General features: G+C 43.4%; 1 protein-coding gene and 1 pseudogene across 1 annotated transcript; one reads left to right on the forward strand and one right to left on the reverse strand.

Moving 5' to 3' along the window:
* Positions 1–3389: 3389 nt before the first annotated feature.
* LOC120534679 lies at positions 3390–6885 on the reverse strand. The gene is made up of 5 exons (XM_039762270.1): positions 6819–6885; positions 5358–5387; positions 4961–5014; positions 4080–4142; positions 3390–3988 (listed from the first exon to the last, which is right to left on the reverse strand). Exons 1-5 carry the CDS (start codon positions 6883–6885, stop codon positions 3573–3575), a joined length of 630 nt encoding a protein of 209 aa, XP_039618204.1. The 3' UTR covers positions 3390–3572.
* An 8442-nt stretch (positions 6886–15327) lies between these two features.
* LOC120533323 lies at positions 15328–17189 on the forward strand (annotated as a pseudogene).
* The last annotated feature ends 537 nt before the right edge of the window (positions 17190–17726 follow it).

The raw sequence follows: 17726 nt of genomic DNA on the forward strand, positions 1-17726 counted from the left end.
GGGTTTCTGCGCACGTACGACACAGAACGAACATCAATTATCGCAAATTCTTAAAGGGAGGACCGGAAAGTAGAAATTGGCTAACACGGTGATTTTAATGAGCCCAAAGAATTTCTTAAGATCACCAAACTCTTGGAAAACAAGGTTCGGATGGCCGATCGGGTAGGTTTTTGTTTTGTTGACGTAAGGGTACAGACTCGTAAAATCGTAATAATGCATTTGTTCATCGCCTTGAACCTTATGATATAATTTGATCGTTTTGGTGCGCCCTCTATACAGGGCGTCACGGGGATTGATAGGTTTAGGAAACTCAAAGCGTCTTAAGAAATCCTGAAGCTCCGGGTCCTCTTTTTTCATGCGTTCCCATTGATGTTCCCAAAGGACTCTCACCGTCAGATGAAATGTTTCACGCAAATTCTTGAGTTTGTCGTCAAACGTTTGAAACAATTCGGCATAAGGAGTCCCGGTGAGAGGATGTTTGGCTAGCGCCGTAGCACTCTGGACATCCGTGATAAAAGCATCCGGCGAACTCAAAGGCCATCGGGACACCCTGAACTTCGGCGTAACCGTCTAAATAAAAGGATCCCATCTTGACTTCGCCGTGATTCAGGGCGTGCCGAATGTTTATTTTTTCCTTTTCGGAAAGAAACATCAGCCATTGAATAGAAGCGTTAGAATAAGCTTTGTGAGTGCTTTTGTAATGATCACTCGGAATGATTCCGATTGCATTATCGGGCATGCAGTTTTGTCTGTACATGGACAGGCAAAGAGAAGCTAAGGTCATACACTGAAAAGGATTGATATCGCCGATCCTGACCACTTCCTCTCTAAACTTCATGCACGCCGTTCTCAAAATAACCACATCGTTTCGACAATAGTAGGCCATTTCTTGTTTAAAGTTGAAGGTACCGCTTTTAATCGAATCGTACCAAGACAAAAACTACTGTCTTTCCTGGCTCATCATGTGTTCAAAACCGTAATATTTAGGCTCTGGGTACGGTCCGATGTAATTTTGATTTTCAGCGGTGTTAAAGAAATGGGGAAAGTACCCTTTTTGAGCCTGGAATCCCAAGGCTTTGGGCATACTGCTCAATTTCATAGGCAAGAAGTTCAACGAATCGATAAATCTCAAGTTATAATCTTCTTCTATAAAGCACATTAGTTTACACCCCTGAGATGTAACAGACGGAGTTTGTCCGTTCTCGACGAGATATTTCAAAAGGAAATAGCCATCATACCCCTTAGAATTGTGAGCTATGAACATGTAATCTTCGTATTTCGGACATCGATATCTGTCGAAGAACTTTGCTACGCAGTCCTCACCGGCCCGACTCCAAGATTGACCGTTCCAATGCATGCAGTGGATGTAATTGGGGATGTGGATTCCGTCATCTTGAGGGCACTCAAAATCGTAGAACACATAGTTTTCTTGGAACGGTCTTACCGGTAAGCTTTGAATAAAACATAGATGATTTTCATCCGACTCTTCCACGACCACTCTACAAACGCGACAGTGTTTGGGTCGACACTTGTGAGGTTTTGACTCGGCATTCACCACGTATTTCTGGTTGCAGAGAACGCAGACTTTCTGGGTATCGCACAGGCTTTCAGCCCGACGCGTCTTTTCGTTAAATGTCCATGTTTTGTGGAGTTTGAAGCAAAACCTCGATCAACAGAAACGATGGCAATCGGTACACCGAATAGCTTCCCCGTCAACCGAGCGACAGTCTGTAGATAAACAGACGTTGCAGTGCTGCTCGCAACGATGTCGTGCCGGATCAGAATATCCTGTGTAGCAGAAATCGCAGATGTAGTCAAATCCCAGAAAGCCTTTTAGGTTCAAAATACCTGTGCTCACGGTGCAAAAACAAGAAAGCCGTCTTTGGATTTTGGCCCTGGGACGTTTCAAATTTTAATAGAGCGCTAGCGTTTGGTTCCCAGTACCAAACGATAATTTTAATACCCAAGAGCCTCTCAAATTTTTCTACATCTGAAAACGTTACTTTCTGATCCGTAGATAACCCGACCCTGACGTGCAGTCGACGAGCCTCTATTTCACACAATTTCTGATCGTTTCTGAATCTGTCGTTTAATATAGCCAGCAATCCCCTGGCAAAACAGCACTGATCATCCGGGGTGAAAGAGATCCATAGGTGTTTCCGTTTCTTTTGAACGATTACATCGTTGAAGAGGTTACAGGCTTTACGCCTAGTACCCCCTCCGCCAGCCGGAACCCTGACTACCTGAACGATTAATGTCAGACTAGAATCGGCTAAAATAGTGGCTTGACTCTGGAGAAGTAACTCAATTTGATGAAAAAAGTCCTCGACAGAAAGCGTCCCCGCCGGAGTTAGGGAAAAAACACCGGGTTGAGAGAATAGGCACGTAATTCTAGCTGCACTAGATCCTGAGGATTCAAAGTGCTCGTAAAACCATCTAAAAGGTGCTGAAGGGTCTTGTGCATATGATGAAATACTTCGGCGAATGAATCCAGTGCGTAGGCCTCAGAAAAATTGAATTGGTGTCTAATCTTGATATTGTTAAATTTTGGATGCTCCGTGACAGACAAATTATTTAATCAAGAGGTAGACGGTTGTGGAAAGCTTACGGACGTCTCTGGAGACGAAAGAGATTCTCCGTATGTGAGGTAGACGGTTGTGGAGAGTTTACGGATGGCTCTGGAGACGGAGGATTCTCCGTATGCGAGGTAGAGGGTTGTGGAGAGTTGGTTTCGAGACTCGAGTTTACCCGGGCCAAATTAGGCACCCCCGTTCCCGTCTGAGGATGCGAGGGTGAATTACCCGACTCTGTTAAGGCCTCAAAAGGCGAGTGTTGAAGAAGGGCGTTACTGGGCCTTGAGGGAGAAGGTTGTGGGGATATTACATTCGTGTCTAGGGTATCAGGCGTTGGTGAAGGGTGTGAAGACGTTCTGGCCTCAGAAGAGGTATTCTTCAAAAGCTCCAGCAGAGCATTAACTACGGCTATTTCATCAGAATTTAGAACCCGAAGCGGGTTGTCAATCAGGTCAAAATTGTTGATCGGATGTGTCACGGGGAATGGTGATTGAACAATTTCAGGAGATCGTGGAGGGGTGGGTATTTTAGGGGGCTTTATAGAATATTCGAGGTTGTCAGACATCTCTTTTAATAATCTCAGGTTTTCACTGGACGGTCCTTTCCTACCTTTACGCCTGACAGGATATTCACGCTCACTGTCTGTATCAACCACATTGCGGACACCGTCATTGCTGTCACTGCTGTCACCGCTGCCATCGTTGCTTTCGCTAGACCCATTTTCAGGCATGAACTAAATTTAATCAAATGGTAATAGTTATAATCACAGAGTATAATAATAATATTGATTTGCAGTCGATGTTATTTTCATGCAAAAAAGTCATATAATACCTTTCTTTTACTTTCGGGTTAGAACCGTGTAAAAAACAGCTATTGGGGTTTTTCAGGCTTGAATTAAATTTAATCTAAGGTGACGGCTATAATCACAGAGTATAATAATAGTGATTTTCAGTCAATGTTATTTTCATGCAAAAAAAGTCGTATAATAATACCTATCCTCTAATTTCGGGTTAGAAGCCTGTAAAAAACATTCATATACATCAAATATCTGCACATTTCGGGTACGGAATTGTACATAGGACCCTCTAATTCTACAAAATGATCCACTAACAGGCCAAGGATTTCAGTCAGCTCTTGCAGCCTTTCTCGATGCCTCTGCTCGTGTTCAGGCCTAAGGGTATAATGAGAAGCGAGGTCAGAGTGAGTCGTCGTGGGCGATCGGGACCCTAGGCGGGATAAACGCCGTCTGAGGCTGTCATAGGGTCCGGGAGAAATCCGTCGTCGGCTGGCGCGGGATCTGGACGAAGGCGGGTAGCTGACCTCAGACGGGGGTGGTGTTTGCGGGGCCCTCCAGTTACGGTATTCGTTTAGATTTTCTGATCCGTTCAACAACTGAGATAAAACGCCCGGGGAGCCTGAAAAGAAAAGTTAAAGACCTCTTTTTATCAAATCTGGAGATACGTCTGAACCCAGGCTTTTCTTGGATAAAACTGAAATGACACTCACTGAGGCTGATTACCTCTGGGGAATCCCTATGAGAAACTGTTTCCTTCTGTAAAGGACTCTCATCTAGAAAAGAAAAAAAAAAAAAATGTATACGCTCTTTAAAATAACAGGCCAGACACATACATACACACGCGCACACACACACACACCCAGCCAGAGGCACGCATTCAAAATTCGTGTGCTGTTTCAAATAACATTCCCCGAGTCCTTGCCCATGCGTAGCTCAATCAAAATGCATACACTCTTTAAAATAACAGGCCAGACACGCATTCCAAATGCTTAAGTTGTTTACCGGAACCCGCGGCGTGACGTAGCTCAAACAAAATATACATATATATGCATACACTCTTTAAAATAACAGGCACGCAGGCAGCTGATAAACCGAGGAGGTTTTATTACGCGACATCCGAATTCCCAGTTCAGACCTATAGAAGCACGGCACTATTTAAAAAAAAAAAAAATCTATTTTATGGTAGCTAGACTCTCGCATTTGCTAGGCTAATTGTAACAACCCGATACATTTTAACAAAGCGCACATTCCATACAGTAAAATGGGCACAAACTTTTTCAGATTAGACAGCCGGCCCTGATAAATACCGGCACGTGTTATAATATTCATTTACCCTAGGATTCCACAATAGACGAGGCTTGTAAAAACCCTGGGGACTTGGGGCTCGACAATACTGAATGAAAATAATGACATTTTAATTTACAATGAAAGCGCGAACAAGCTGCACACTTTGGAACTTTGTAAACACTAGGCATGACCGCGGACATACACGCAAAGTTTGGAACATTGTAAACACCAGATATGAAAGTGCAGACAAACGCCGGCAGGAAATTTTTAAACACTTTATCGATTTAAAAAAATATATTCTTACCCGTATCATCATCATCAACATCATGGTTCGATGAATCTATTTGAATATAAATTTCTAGAAAAATAAATAAAGGATTCAGCCATAAGTTATTTTTGAAATAAAACAAGATTCATGTAGATCGGCGTAAAGTATTCTCGATAGGCGCTGACACGAGCCCCTTAAACGGTTATTTAAGACCTATACATTTAAAGACTGATAAATAACGCATTGAGCTATATTAGGCGAGATAATCTTGGGGCTGTGAGCGCTATCCCGGAGTGAAAATCGCCCATGCGCAGCGGCCTGCGCGCGCTATTGTCTAACGCGTGCCAGAGTCAAACTCGCCCATGCGCAGATAATCAAACCCTTCAAAGATCAAGCCATGCACATTTTAAACAAAATTGTAAAAATAATTTACCATTTCTTGAATCAGTCTCGATATAGACATCTAAACAGAAAAAAACATAAGGAATCAAACTTTAAATTTTTAATACACGAGCCTTTAGCGCATATAATAGTTATGCATAGGGATTCATATTCATCAAAATAAGTCTTACCGTGATCCCCAGGGACAACAGCTTCTGCAAAGATAGTCAGTATGAAGTCTGTTAATATCGGATTTTAACCATTACAAATATCACAGTAAAGTTAAAATACAGACACACCGTCTTTGATGTCCATCTCGTCTTTTCTTAGCGGTTTCCAAAATGGTGATGATGGGGTCTAGTTTAGGTGATATTATATACACTCGGCGCAGCACTTTTTTCAAGTTTGAACGGTCATTTATAATCACAGATTGCCCATCTGCCAGTCCATTTACGCGGTCAGTTTATGCATCAGTCCGCCTGAAAAGGTATTCTGCAATTTTGAGTAATTTTAAAACAGATGTCTTTTCTCTGTTTAGAGAGAAATGTCATATTTCGCGTAATATTTTACCGGGTCTGTTTAGATCTGAACACATACTGGTGCCATCTCGTGAGTGACCCGGTTACAGGTGGATCTTAAACATCCGTGCGATGAGCACATGTTTTCAAAAAATGCCTGAAATTTTGCTGAACTTTCTCGGGGCATTTTGTGTAGGAGATTACAACACATAGCGCCATCCATTAAGGTACTTGACAGATTATGCAAGCGCTGGAGCTCTATTGGGACTAAGGAACCAAGATCAAAAGACATGAAAAAGGAATCCGCCGGTTTCAAAATGGCCTAAAAGAATTCCAGAGCGGCCTGCGCCACTGAAGTGAAAAGATACACAGCTGGAACCGGTCAGGTACTTGACAGATTATGCAAGCGTTAGTGCTCTATGTATCTGAAGCTATCGGGAGGGGCTGGGGTCCAATCCGATATGCCGGCGCTTAACGAGGACTAAGGACACGGCCTGTTTGAAAAGGGCCTCGGGCATTCACAACTGAAGTGAGAAGATGCACAGCTGCAGTCGGCCAGTGAGTTGAAAGCTTATACATTCCCGGGACCGCTGTATATCTGGGCTATCGGGAGGGGCAGGCAAAAGCTGATTTGACCTTTTCTCTGAGCACAGAGCAGGGGCCTGGTCACAGGGGCTGTTAAAGCTGACTGAGTAATGCTCTTAGGGGCTGCTCTTTCCCTATGTGGAAATATGTATAAGATTTTCAGGGCAGGCAGCATGGTTTAGATGATTCAAAGTTGAGATAGATATTTTAAATAATAGATACAATTAAAGCTGACTGAGTAATTCTCTTAGGGGCTGTCAGCGGGACTCAGAGCATGTCTCACCCTTATGCCAGTTCTTTTTCTTTTTTTTTTTTTTGGCAATCTGTATAAGATTTTCAGAGCAGGCAGCATGGTTTAGATGATTCAAAGTTGAGATAGATATTTTAAATAATAGATACAGGGTTCTTACCTAAAGCATGCCAGGCTATAGGGTAACTCGCCCAGGCTGGAACGTTGATTCCATTCCTAGATTCCATTTTTCTTGGTCAGAGTCTTTAGAAAATGCTCGGCTGTTTTACGCCGCCCAGTTTCAGAAGTGGCCAGGCAGTGTGGGGCGCCTATGGTTAAATGCGGCCTGACTCAGACCGTGTCTTTGATCTGACAGTTTGTTATCTGTGTGTGTGTGAGCTGGAAAAATGCAGGTTTTTGAAGCCAAGATGAGAACAAAATGCTTGGCTTTTTATAGGGCCTTTTCAGAACTGGCCGGTAAGTATCGGGGGACTGGGAGGTCTGGGGCTGCCGTCCGTCAGGTGCTGCCTTGGGCCCAGAGGCCGAGGCAGTCCCTTGAGGCCGTCAGGGTACGGAACATCCTCAGGTCGGTGCTGGGGCGACTTTAGACTGGTCTGAGCCGGTGAGGACAGACCCCGGGCCTGCCTGGGCTTGTGCCAGAGAAAGGGCGGGGGCCGAGGCAGCCCCCGGGCATGTCTGAGCTTGTCGAGGTAAAGGCTGTAACACGCCCGGGCTTGTCTTTCGGGAGAGGGGGGCTGAGCGGGTTCAAACAGCGGTCAGGCCTCCGTCAAACGGACCCTTGACAGTTTATGGAACCAATCAGGGGCCAGGGGAGGGTTCAAGGAGGAGTATGGGAGGGACGGGAAGCCTTACACCAATCCGACGCCGGGGGCGGGCGCCAACTAGGTGGAGAGAGGTCACGTGGAGGGGCGGGGGAATTCCGACGTGACGTCATCAGGAGGCAACAGGGCGGGACTTCTGGTCTTGAGTCAGCGGGGCAGCACTTCCGGTGTGACGTCAGCGGGGCAGCGCTTAAAAGTCATTAATCATTATGATTGACAGCTCTAATTGCGATTTTGACAGAACATCCCCGCCTATAACTACTTATATATATACAGTCATGGCCGTCATCAGTAACCCTGGAATTTTCCCACAAAATGCACCATTTCTCCCAGAAAATTGTTTTGGTATACACATGTTTATTTCCTTTATGTGCATTGGAACAACACAAAAAAACAGAGATAAAAGCCGAATCTGACATCATGTCACCCAGAACTCCAAAAATGGGCTGGACAAAAGGCACCTTTTCAGAATTGTGGGTAAATCGTTTTATTTCAAGCATATGCTGCTCGTTTGAAGTCACCTGTGGCAAGAAACAGGTGCTGGCAATATAGCAATCACACCTGAAGTCAGTTAAAATCTCCCTTTCTGTTGTGTGTCTGAGTGTGTCACACTAAGCATGGAGAACAGAAAGAAGAGCAGAGAATTGTCTGGGGACTTGAGAATCAAAATTGTGCAAAAATATCAATAATCTCAAGGCTACAAATCCATCTCCAGAGATCTTCATGTTTCTTTGTCCACTGTGTGCAACATAATCAAGAAGTTCACAACACATGGCACTGTAACTTATCTCCCTGGATGTCGACAGAAGAGAAAAATTGATAAAAGACTGCAACAAAGGATGGTCTGAATGGTGGATAAACAGCCCCAATCAACTTCAAATCATATTCAAGCTCTTCTGCAGACTCAGGGTGCAACAGTGTCAGCTCGAACTATCCGTCGACATCTGAATGAAATGAAACGCTATGGCAGGAGAGCCAGGAGGACCCCACTACTGACACAGAAACATAAAAAAGCCAGACTGGAGTTTGCCAAAATGTACTTGAGGAAGCCAAACTCCTTCTGGGTGAATGTCTTGTGGACAAATGAGACCAAGGTAGAGCTTTTTGGTAAAACTCATCATTCTACTTTTTACAGAAAATGGAATGAGGCCTGTGAAGAAAAGAACAACGCAGTACCTACAGTCAAACATGGTGGAGGTTCTAAGATGTTTTGGGGATGTTTTGCTGCCTCTGGCACTGGATGCCTTGACTGTGTGCAAGACATCATGAAATCTGAAGACTACCAAAAGATACTGGGGTGCAATGTAGGGCCCAGTGTTAGAAAGCTGGGTCTGCATCAGAGGTCATGGGTGTTCCAGCAGGACAATGACCGCAAACATACCTCTAAAAGAACCCAGAAATGGTTGAAGACAAAACGCTGCAGAGTTCTGAAGTGGCCAGCTATTACTCTGGATCTAAATCCGATTGAACACTTATGGAGAGATCTCAAAATTGCTGTTGGGAGAAGGCGCCCTTCAAATCTGAGAGACCTTGAGCAGTTTGAAAAAGAAGAGTGGTCAGAAATTCCAGTTGAGAGGTGTAACAAGCTTGTTGATTGCTATAGGAAGCGCTTGATTTCAGTTATTTTTTCCAAAGGGCATGCAACCAAATATTAAGTTGAGGATGCCAATAATTTTGTCCAGCCCGGTTTTTGAGTTTTGTGTGAAATTATGTCAGATTTGGCTTTTTTCTCTGTTTTTATGTGTTGTTCCAATGCACATAAATGAAAATAACATGTGTATACCAAAACATTTGTAATTGCAAGAATTTTCTAGGAGAAATGGTGCATTATCTGGCAAAATTCCAGAGGTGCCGATAATTTTGGCCATGACTGTATATTGTCATAAAAACAGACCACAGACAAAAGAAGGTTAGGGGCAGCCACCAGTATAATGTATATAATGTATCCTGGCTGCAAAAAAAGTTGAAAATAAGCAATTTGTTAACAATACAGAGTCCAAAATTGAACTGAATAGGTGGAGGTAAGATGGCGGCTTTAAAGGCTGGTGGAGGAAGTGATATCATTTAAGCCAGAATTGGAAGTGACATCATCAGAGGTGCCAAACCCGGATTTCCTGGGAAATGGCCTGCAAAGAACTGAGAGAGACAGTCAGCACACTCTGTCAACCACTGGTCTGATGTAGAATTTCAGTTACTCAAGCCCTTTAGCTGTCTACTATTCATACGTGTCTGACAGTATATATATATATATATATATATATATATATATATATATATATACAGTATATATATACAGTACAGGCCAAATGTTTGGACACACCTCCTTATTCAATGTGTTTTCTTTATTTTCATGACCATTTACATTGGTAGATTCTCACTGAAGGCATCAAAATTATGAATGAACACATGTGGAGTTATGTACTTAACAAAAAAAGGTGAAATAACTGAAAACATGTTTTATATTTTAGTTTCTTCAAAATAGCCACCCTTTGCTCTGATTACTGCTTTGCACACTCTTGGCATTCTCTATCGATGAGCTTCAACAGGTAGTCGCCAGAAATGGTTTTCCAACAGTCTTGAAGGAGTTCCCAGAAGTGTTTAGCACTTGTTGGCCCCTTTGCCTTCACTCTGCGGTCCAGCTCTCCCCAAACCATCTCGATTGGGTTCAGGTCCAGTGACTGTGGAGGCCAGGTCATCTGCCGCAGCACTCCATCACTCTTCTTCTTGGTCAAATAGCCCTTACACAGTCTGGAGGTGTGTTTGGGGTCATTGTCCTGTTGAAAAATAAATGATCGTCCAACTAACCTGACTTCTGCACAACACAACTGCTGGTCCCAACCCCATTGATAAAGCAAGAAATTCCACTAAATAACCCTGATAAGGCACACCTGTGAAGTGAAAACCATTTCAGGTGACTACCTGTTGAAGTTCATCGAGAGAATGCCAAGAGTGTGCAAAGCAGTAATCAGAGCAAAGGGTGGCTAGTTTGAAGAAACTAGAAGATAAAACATGTTTTCAGTTATTTCACCTTTTTTTGTTAAGTACATAACTCCACATGTGTTCATTCATAGTTTTGATGCCTTCAGTGAGAATCTACCAATGTAAATGGACATGAAAATAAAGAAAACACATTGAATGAGAAGGTGTATATATATATGTGAGTGTGTGTGTGTGTGTGCGTGTGTGTGTATTGCTCAAAGAAATTAAAGGAACCCTTTTTAATGAGAGTATAGTATCAAGTCAATGAACCTTCTGGGCTATTGATCTGGTCAGTTAAGTAGCAGAGGGTCCTGTTAATCAGTTTCAGCTGCTTTGGTGTTAATGAGGGGCAACAATGAGATGACCCCCAAAACTGGAATGGTTTAACAGGTGGAGGCCACTGACATTTTTCCCTCCTCATCTGTTTTTCCACTCGTTTTGCATTTGGCTATGGTCAGTGTCACTACTGGTAGCCTGAGGCGATACCTGGACCCTGCAGAGGTTGCACAGGTGGTCCAGCTTCTCCAGCATGGCACATCTATATGTGCTACTGCCAGATGGTTTGCCATGTCTCCCAGCACAGTCTCAAAGGCATCAAGGAGATTCAAGGAGACAGGCAGTTACTCTAGGAGAGCTGGACAGGCCCCTCATAGAAGGTCCTTAACCCATCAGCAGGACCAGTTTCTGCTGCTTTGGGCAAGGAGGAACAGGATGAGCACTGCCAGAGCCTACAAAATTACCTCCTGTGGGCCACTGGTGTAAATGTCTCTGACCAAACAATCAGAAACAGACTTCATGAGGGTGGCCTGAGGGCCCGACGTCCTCTAGTGGGCCCTGAGCTTACTGTCCACCTGGCACCGTGGAGCTCGATTGGCATTTGACATAGAATACCAGAATTGGCAGGTCCACCACTGGCACCCTGTGCTTTTCACAGATGAGAGCAGGTCACCCTAAGCATATGTGACAGACATGAAAGGATCTGGAGAAGCCATGGAGAACCTTCTGCTGCCTGTAACATCGCTCAGCATGACCGGTTTGGTGGTGGGTCATTGATGGTCTGGGGAGGCGTATCCATGGTGGGACAAACAGACCTCTACAGGCTAGACAACGGCACCATGACTGCCATTAGGTATCAGGAATGAACCACTTGAACCCTTTGACAGACCCTATACTGGTGCAGTGGTCCTGGGTTCCTCCTGGTGCACGACAATGTCCGGCCTCATGTGGTGAGAGTATGCAGGCTGTTCCTGGAGGATAAAAGGAATTTATACCATTGACTGGCCCCCTACTCACTCGCCTGACCTCAATCCAATAGAACACCTCTGGGTGGGACATTATGTTTCTGTCCATCCGACACCGCCAGGTTGCACCTCAGACTGTCCAGGAGCTCAGTGATGCCCTGGTCCAGATCTGGGAGGAGATCCCCCAGGACACCATCCATCATCTCATTAGGAGCATTCCTATAGATATATACAGTATAGTGTAAAATCAACCCTGGCACAGTTCAGACACCAAGACACACAAGTCCAAAAAGCACAGGTTTTTATTGATTTTTCCTTTGTAGCAAACAGTGCAAAATTCCCAGCAATCACTGCTAGGTCCTTTCTTCTTTTCTCTCTCTTTCTTTCTTTAATCTTCTGTCTCTTCAACTCCTCTCCTCACAAGCTCTGCTCTCAAACTCCCGCTCCAGCTCCCTGAATGGAGTGAGGCAGCCCCTGTTATGTTGCCCCCAGAAGCGCTCCAGGTGCTCCCTGACGATCATCCGGCTGCACTTCCTGGTGTGGTGGAAGTGCTGCCAGGACACCTGGAAGAACTCCCAGTATACGCAGATCTTCTTCTGGCTGCAATTCCGAGTGTGGTGGAAGTTCTGCTGTCCAAGTTTCCACAATTGTCCAGGCACCCCCTGGCAGTGGCCACGGGACCCAATAGGGATCATCTTCCAAGATCCAATTCCGTGGCCCTGATGAGGGCTGTTCCCTCATTTCCCGGGGGAGGTATTGTCAATCTACCGGTGCGTCTATCCTCCAGACATCTCTGCTGGGCAAGAGCCCCAGCCCTCCACCACAATATACATATATATCAGATGAGCTATCGGTTAAATCTGTCTTTTGATAGAGGTACTGTGTGAAAAAAATTCTATGTTGCTAAATTTTAAGTTTCTGCAATTTTAAATTTTTTTATGACATTATTCAGTGGATCATTTCAACATTATTGGTGCTGGTAGTATAACACATTTTCAAATACAGTGTCTCTCCATTACTCCTTCACATAACGTTTACTGAAGGTTGTCTCCTTCCTCGCCTGCCACTCTGGTCTTTCATCACTCCCCTCCATGCAGCACCAATGATCTTTTCTTTGCTGTGTCCACTGCTTGTATATTCACTTTGCCAACTCCACCTCTCACTGCTCACTTGGGGTCAGAGGTAACACCATCTGCACTCACTTTCATCCACTCTGGCGAATCTTCCCTTTTCTTGCAGTGTCACTGTCTCTTTCTCTACTTCTCCGTCAGGCCCTGTCCCTTCTCACAGAGTATCTTTTTCATGTCCATGTGGACCCATCCTTAAACATTTTCCTGCCAAAAGTGCCATTGGTTAAGAGGGGTCTCACAGTAATGAGCTGTAAAGAATCACTGAAAGAATAAACTTCAGTGTGTTTGTTTTTGCTGCACTTCACAGTTCTACTCTTCTTTGTCTACAGATAACAACAGGATTAATTTCTCCACTTGTACAATATGGACAAGGTGAGCCCAACTGTCCAAGGACATCAACAGGGGAAATATAACTGTGAAGAGGGGGTCTCAGAAGAAGTGTGCAATGTCAAGGATGAGAAATATCTCAGACAGAACTGGGGGTTCCTCTTAATGAATGGCATAGAAGTTGATGAGGAGTACTGCAAATGGGGGTCTGATCATCCTGAAGAGGAAAGTGTCAGCAACAAAGAGGAGGAGGATTGTGGACCTATAGATTTTACAGTAGACTGGGGTTTCCTTTTAAGGGATTGCATAGATGCAGATAAGCAGCACAATAAAAGGGGGTCTGAACATCTTGAACATGAAAGTGTCTGCATAAAGGAGGAGAAGGAGGGTTGTGATAGTGTATCTAAAAACTTTACAGTGGACTCTGAGCCAATGTCTTACATCAGTGATGTGCAGAAATATACACGTGAAGAGGGGGTCTCAGAAGAAGTGGGCAATGTCAAGGAGGAGACAAATCCCACATGGCACTGGGGTCTCCAGTTAAAGAATGGTGCAGATGTTGATGAAGAGCACAGTAAATGGGGGTCTGAACATCTTGAACATGAAAGTGTCTGCATAAAGGAGGAGAAGGAGGACTGCGATTGTGGACCTAAAAACTTTACAGTGAACTCTCAGCCATTGTCTTACATCAGTGATGTGCAGAAATATACACGTGAAGAGGGGGTCTCAGAAGAAGTGGAAAATGTCAAAGAGGAGACAAATCCCACACGGCACTGGGGTCTCCAGTTAAAGAATGGTGCAAATGTTGATGAAGAGCACAGTAAATGGGGGTCTGAACATCTTGAACATGAAAGTGTCTGCATAAAGGAGGAGAAGGAGGATTGTGATAGTGGACCTACCTCTATAGGCTTTACAGTAGACTCTCAGCCAATGTCTTACATCAGCGATGAACAGGAAAACAAAACTGTCAGTGGCATAAAGGAAGAAGACCTCATATATGAGTCTGACTGGCAGGGTTCTTACCGACATGAAGAGGCTCCTGGTTTAGGATTCACCCCCAGTAGACACTGCTCCATACAGCAACATTCTATAAATGTGAAGCTGGAATCTATGATGAAGAAGACTACAAAAGCACCGGGTTCAAGTTCTTCAGGAGAAGGTAGGTGAAGAAATTTAAGAATTAGCCTGAGGCTCTGGGCCGGTGGGATTCACCTGACATGAACAGCTTTTTCTTATCACTGAATTCAGAACTGCAGGCTTGTTTCAGTTTATGCCATACCTTTACACCCCTTAAACAGTAACATGACCGGCACTGAGCAGCATTAGGCCAAGTTAAGGAATGCATTTTACTAGAAGTGAAACTCCATCCATTTCAGGAGTGGAATACTGAGTTTTGCTACAAATTACATTTTCTAGCGCAGTTATATCCAACTGCAGGAGTGTCCATCTGTTCTGTTTATTTAGATGGGGTGCAATTATGTCACATCTAGGGCTGTAAGATTGAATGTCACTATTCAAATATATTTCAAACGTATGTAAAAAACAAGATCTTATTTAAAGACTAAAGCAGACATTTGATTAAAGAAAAGCGGCTGTTTTTATTCATTTGGCATCATGCTGCTCCCGGCACATTAGGCAAAGCAACACTATTTTACTGTTTATGCACATCAGTTTTTATAATTTTAAATGGTTAGTTTTTTGTTATCTTTATTGGTATAAGTTACCAAGCACACCCCTTAACAATGTAGTTTGGGACAGTTTGAGATCCCTGACTGTTTAATGCTAAAACGTTGTCATTAATGCAAAGGGAATATAACTGTCGTACTTCTGATTTTCCCTTTCTTAATACAACACTTTCAAATCCTCACTCTTCAGTGTTAGCAATGGATATTTAGCTGCCTCAGTCAACTCGCAGTGTCCCACAATTAGTCCCCATTTTATGTGGCTGATAGCTCAATGCCTAAAAATATGGAGTGTAACTAAAATATTGCGGCCACCGCTATTACAGTATTGATGCATCTGTGAAGGACATCAGAGTAGTCAGATTGTGCAGATCCTGACTGAGCACATTTGTAGTGCAGGATGCCAGTTGAATGTGGCAAGCAGGACCCACACAGCTTTGTCATAAGCGCTTCAGTGAAATATGAATAATTATGTAGTGAAGTGCGGTGTCAGCACACGTGACTTGTGAGGATTTCCGCTCCTGCTTGTGGCTGATTGTATGGCTCGCTGCCCTAACAAGTGTTTAATGCTCAGCCATTCGTCAGTTTCAGACTGAAGACAAGTCATGTTTGCAGATCCTTCCTGTCCATAGATGGTTTTTCTATTTAAATAATCATTACTCGAGTGCCACTAGGATTTTTTTCTGTTTATTTTTTCTGAGGCCAGTGCTGCCACCGTTACTGTAATAATAATGTTGATGTTACACCCAGAATCATTAATCTGTGTCTCATTATTTTTAAATGTTTACTTATTTTTATTTTGAACATTCATATCTAATTTTAGGCTTGGTTTAACAGTCATAACAGTGGTTTTCTCACTGATGAGCCCTGAGCCCACCTACCAAGGATAAAGCCTTCTCTGAAATGTCCGCACAGCCCCAAGGCCCACATACCCCTCTTACACACCTCTGTCTCTTTTTATTCAAGCATTTCTGAATACTCTTCACATAATCCTTTATGTGTCAGCTCATGGTTTTAATAGACATATCACAATAATTTGTTCTAAGTTTCAATTAGATTTATGTGTGGAGACTGGCTCATAACTAAAACAATTCCCATTCTCTGTTTTACTTCTCTTACTCCAAGGGCAATTTTTCCTTTACACTTGGGATTCCATTTTAATTCTAATGAACCCATCCTCGATAAAGTGAAAGTACTGATGGTTGATCTCACCTCTAAATGTTTGTCTTTCTTAGAAATGCACCTCTTGTTTCCATGTTTGTATTTCTGCAGCTTCACAAGACAATGGCAGCTTCCCCTTATCTTCATTGGCTCAGACGTCTCTTCAGTGCACATCACAACATGCAACAAATGAAGAAAATTTAAAGAAACTTACATCTGGATCAGAGCATGAGACATCAGATTCTATGCACAATGATTCTCAACCGGTAATGAAACTAACGACACTAAGTGCCACCACCAGTCAATTCAACTCGGACTCAAACAGTGTCCACCATGAGCAGACAAAAAGGTTTAAAAGCAGCTCTCATTCCAGGGATGGAAATCAGAGTCAAACACAGCAGAAGCTGTACCAATGTTCTGAATGTGACAAGCAGTTCAGACTCAAAAAAAGCCTTTACAGACACAGAATGATTCACAGTGGAGAAAAGCCATATTGCTGTTCTGAATGTGGTAAACGATTTACACAAATGAGCAATCTCTGCTCCCACAAAATGACTCACACTGGAGAGAAGACATATTGCTGTTCTGAATGTGGTAAACGATTTACACAAATGAGCCATCTCTGCTCCCACACAAGAACTCACACTGGAGAGAAGCCATATTGCTGTTCTGAATGTGGCAAGCAGTTCAGACACAAAAAAAGCCTTTACAATCACAGAATGGTTCACAGTGGAGAGAAGCCATATTGCTGTTCTGAATGTGGAAAGCAGTTCAGACACAAAAAAAGCCTTTACAGACACAGAATGATTCACACTGGAGAGAAGCCATATTGCTGTTCTGAATGTGGTAAACGATTTACACAAATGAGCAATCTCTGCGCCCACAAATGGACTCACACTGGAGAGAAGCCATATGTTTGTTCTGAATGTGGAAAAAAGTTCACCAGCAGTAGCGCAATCTCTGCACCCACACAAGAATTCACACTGGAGAGAAGCCATATTGCTGTTCTGAATGTGGTAAACGATTTACACAAATGAGCCATCTCCGCTCCCACACAAAAACTCACACTGGAGAGAAGCCATATGTTTGTTCTGAATGTGGAAAACAATTCATCACTAGTAGCAATCTTCAACAACATGAAAAAACTCATAATAAATAAAAGGGATAATATGGACAATACGCACGCTAAACCAAACACTGACACCACATTTAAAAGAATAACAAATGTCACAGTGTAAATATCACTACATGACCCATGAATGAGTTTCACTCCTGTCTTAAAAGTAAGCAAAATGAGTCATTGCTGAGAAATGAACCCAGAGAAGTCCTGAATGAGTAAGCTGGAGGGTGAAGAATAAAAGGAGCAGAGGAAGAAATGAAACAAAACTCTTCACACTACTCAAGTCTTGATGAGTACTTTCATATGGTGGGCTTCATTGCATGAGATCCACCTCACACCTCATCAAGGGAAAACTACTTTTGTAGTATTAAAGGGACCCAAAAAAGCCGTTCAAAGTGGCTGCCCATCTCCAGGGATAAAACGATTCTCCACCCATGCACTTCAGAAGAGGAGAAGAACACCTCCATTGTGATTTAAGTCTAAATGCTTATTGTTGCTCATCACTCCACAGTTGAACTGATCAGGCCACAAAAGCACACAACTTGAGCAAGAAGTTAAGAGGACTGGACACAGTTGAAAGTTCAGCTGAAGAGAGGGTCATGTACAG

The sequence above is a fragment of the Polypterus senegalus genome, chromosome 8, assembly GCF_016835505.1.
Source record: "Polypterus senegalus isolate Bchr_013 chromosome 8, ASM1683550v1, whole genome shotgun sequence".
NCBI lineage: Eukaryota > Metazoa > Chordata > Cladistia > Polypteriformes > Polypteridae > Polypterus > Polypterus senegalus.

Bases quoted from the DNA above. Each gene is read 5' to 3' on its own strand.
- LOC120534679 (XM_039762270.1), bottom strand. From the start codon at position 6,885: ATGGAATCTAGGAATGGAATCAACGTTCCAGCCTGGGCGAGTTACCCT. The intron at 5,388-6,818 runs GTAAGAACCCTG...TTTTCTGTTTAG, and splicing joins TATAGCCTGGCATGCTTTAG to ATGTCTATATCGAGACTGAT. The intron at 3,989-4,079 runs GTGAGTGTCATT...TTTTCTTTTCAG, and splicing joins CCCAGAGGTAATCAGCCTCA to GCTCCCCGGGCGTTTTATCT.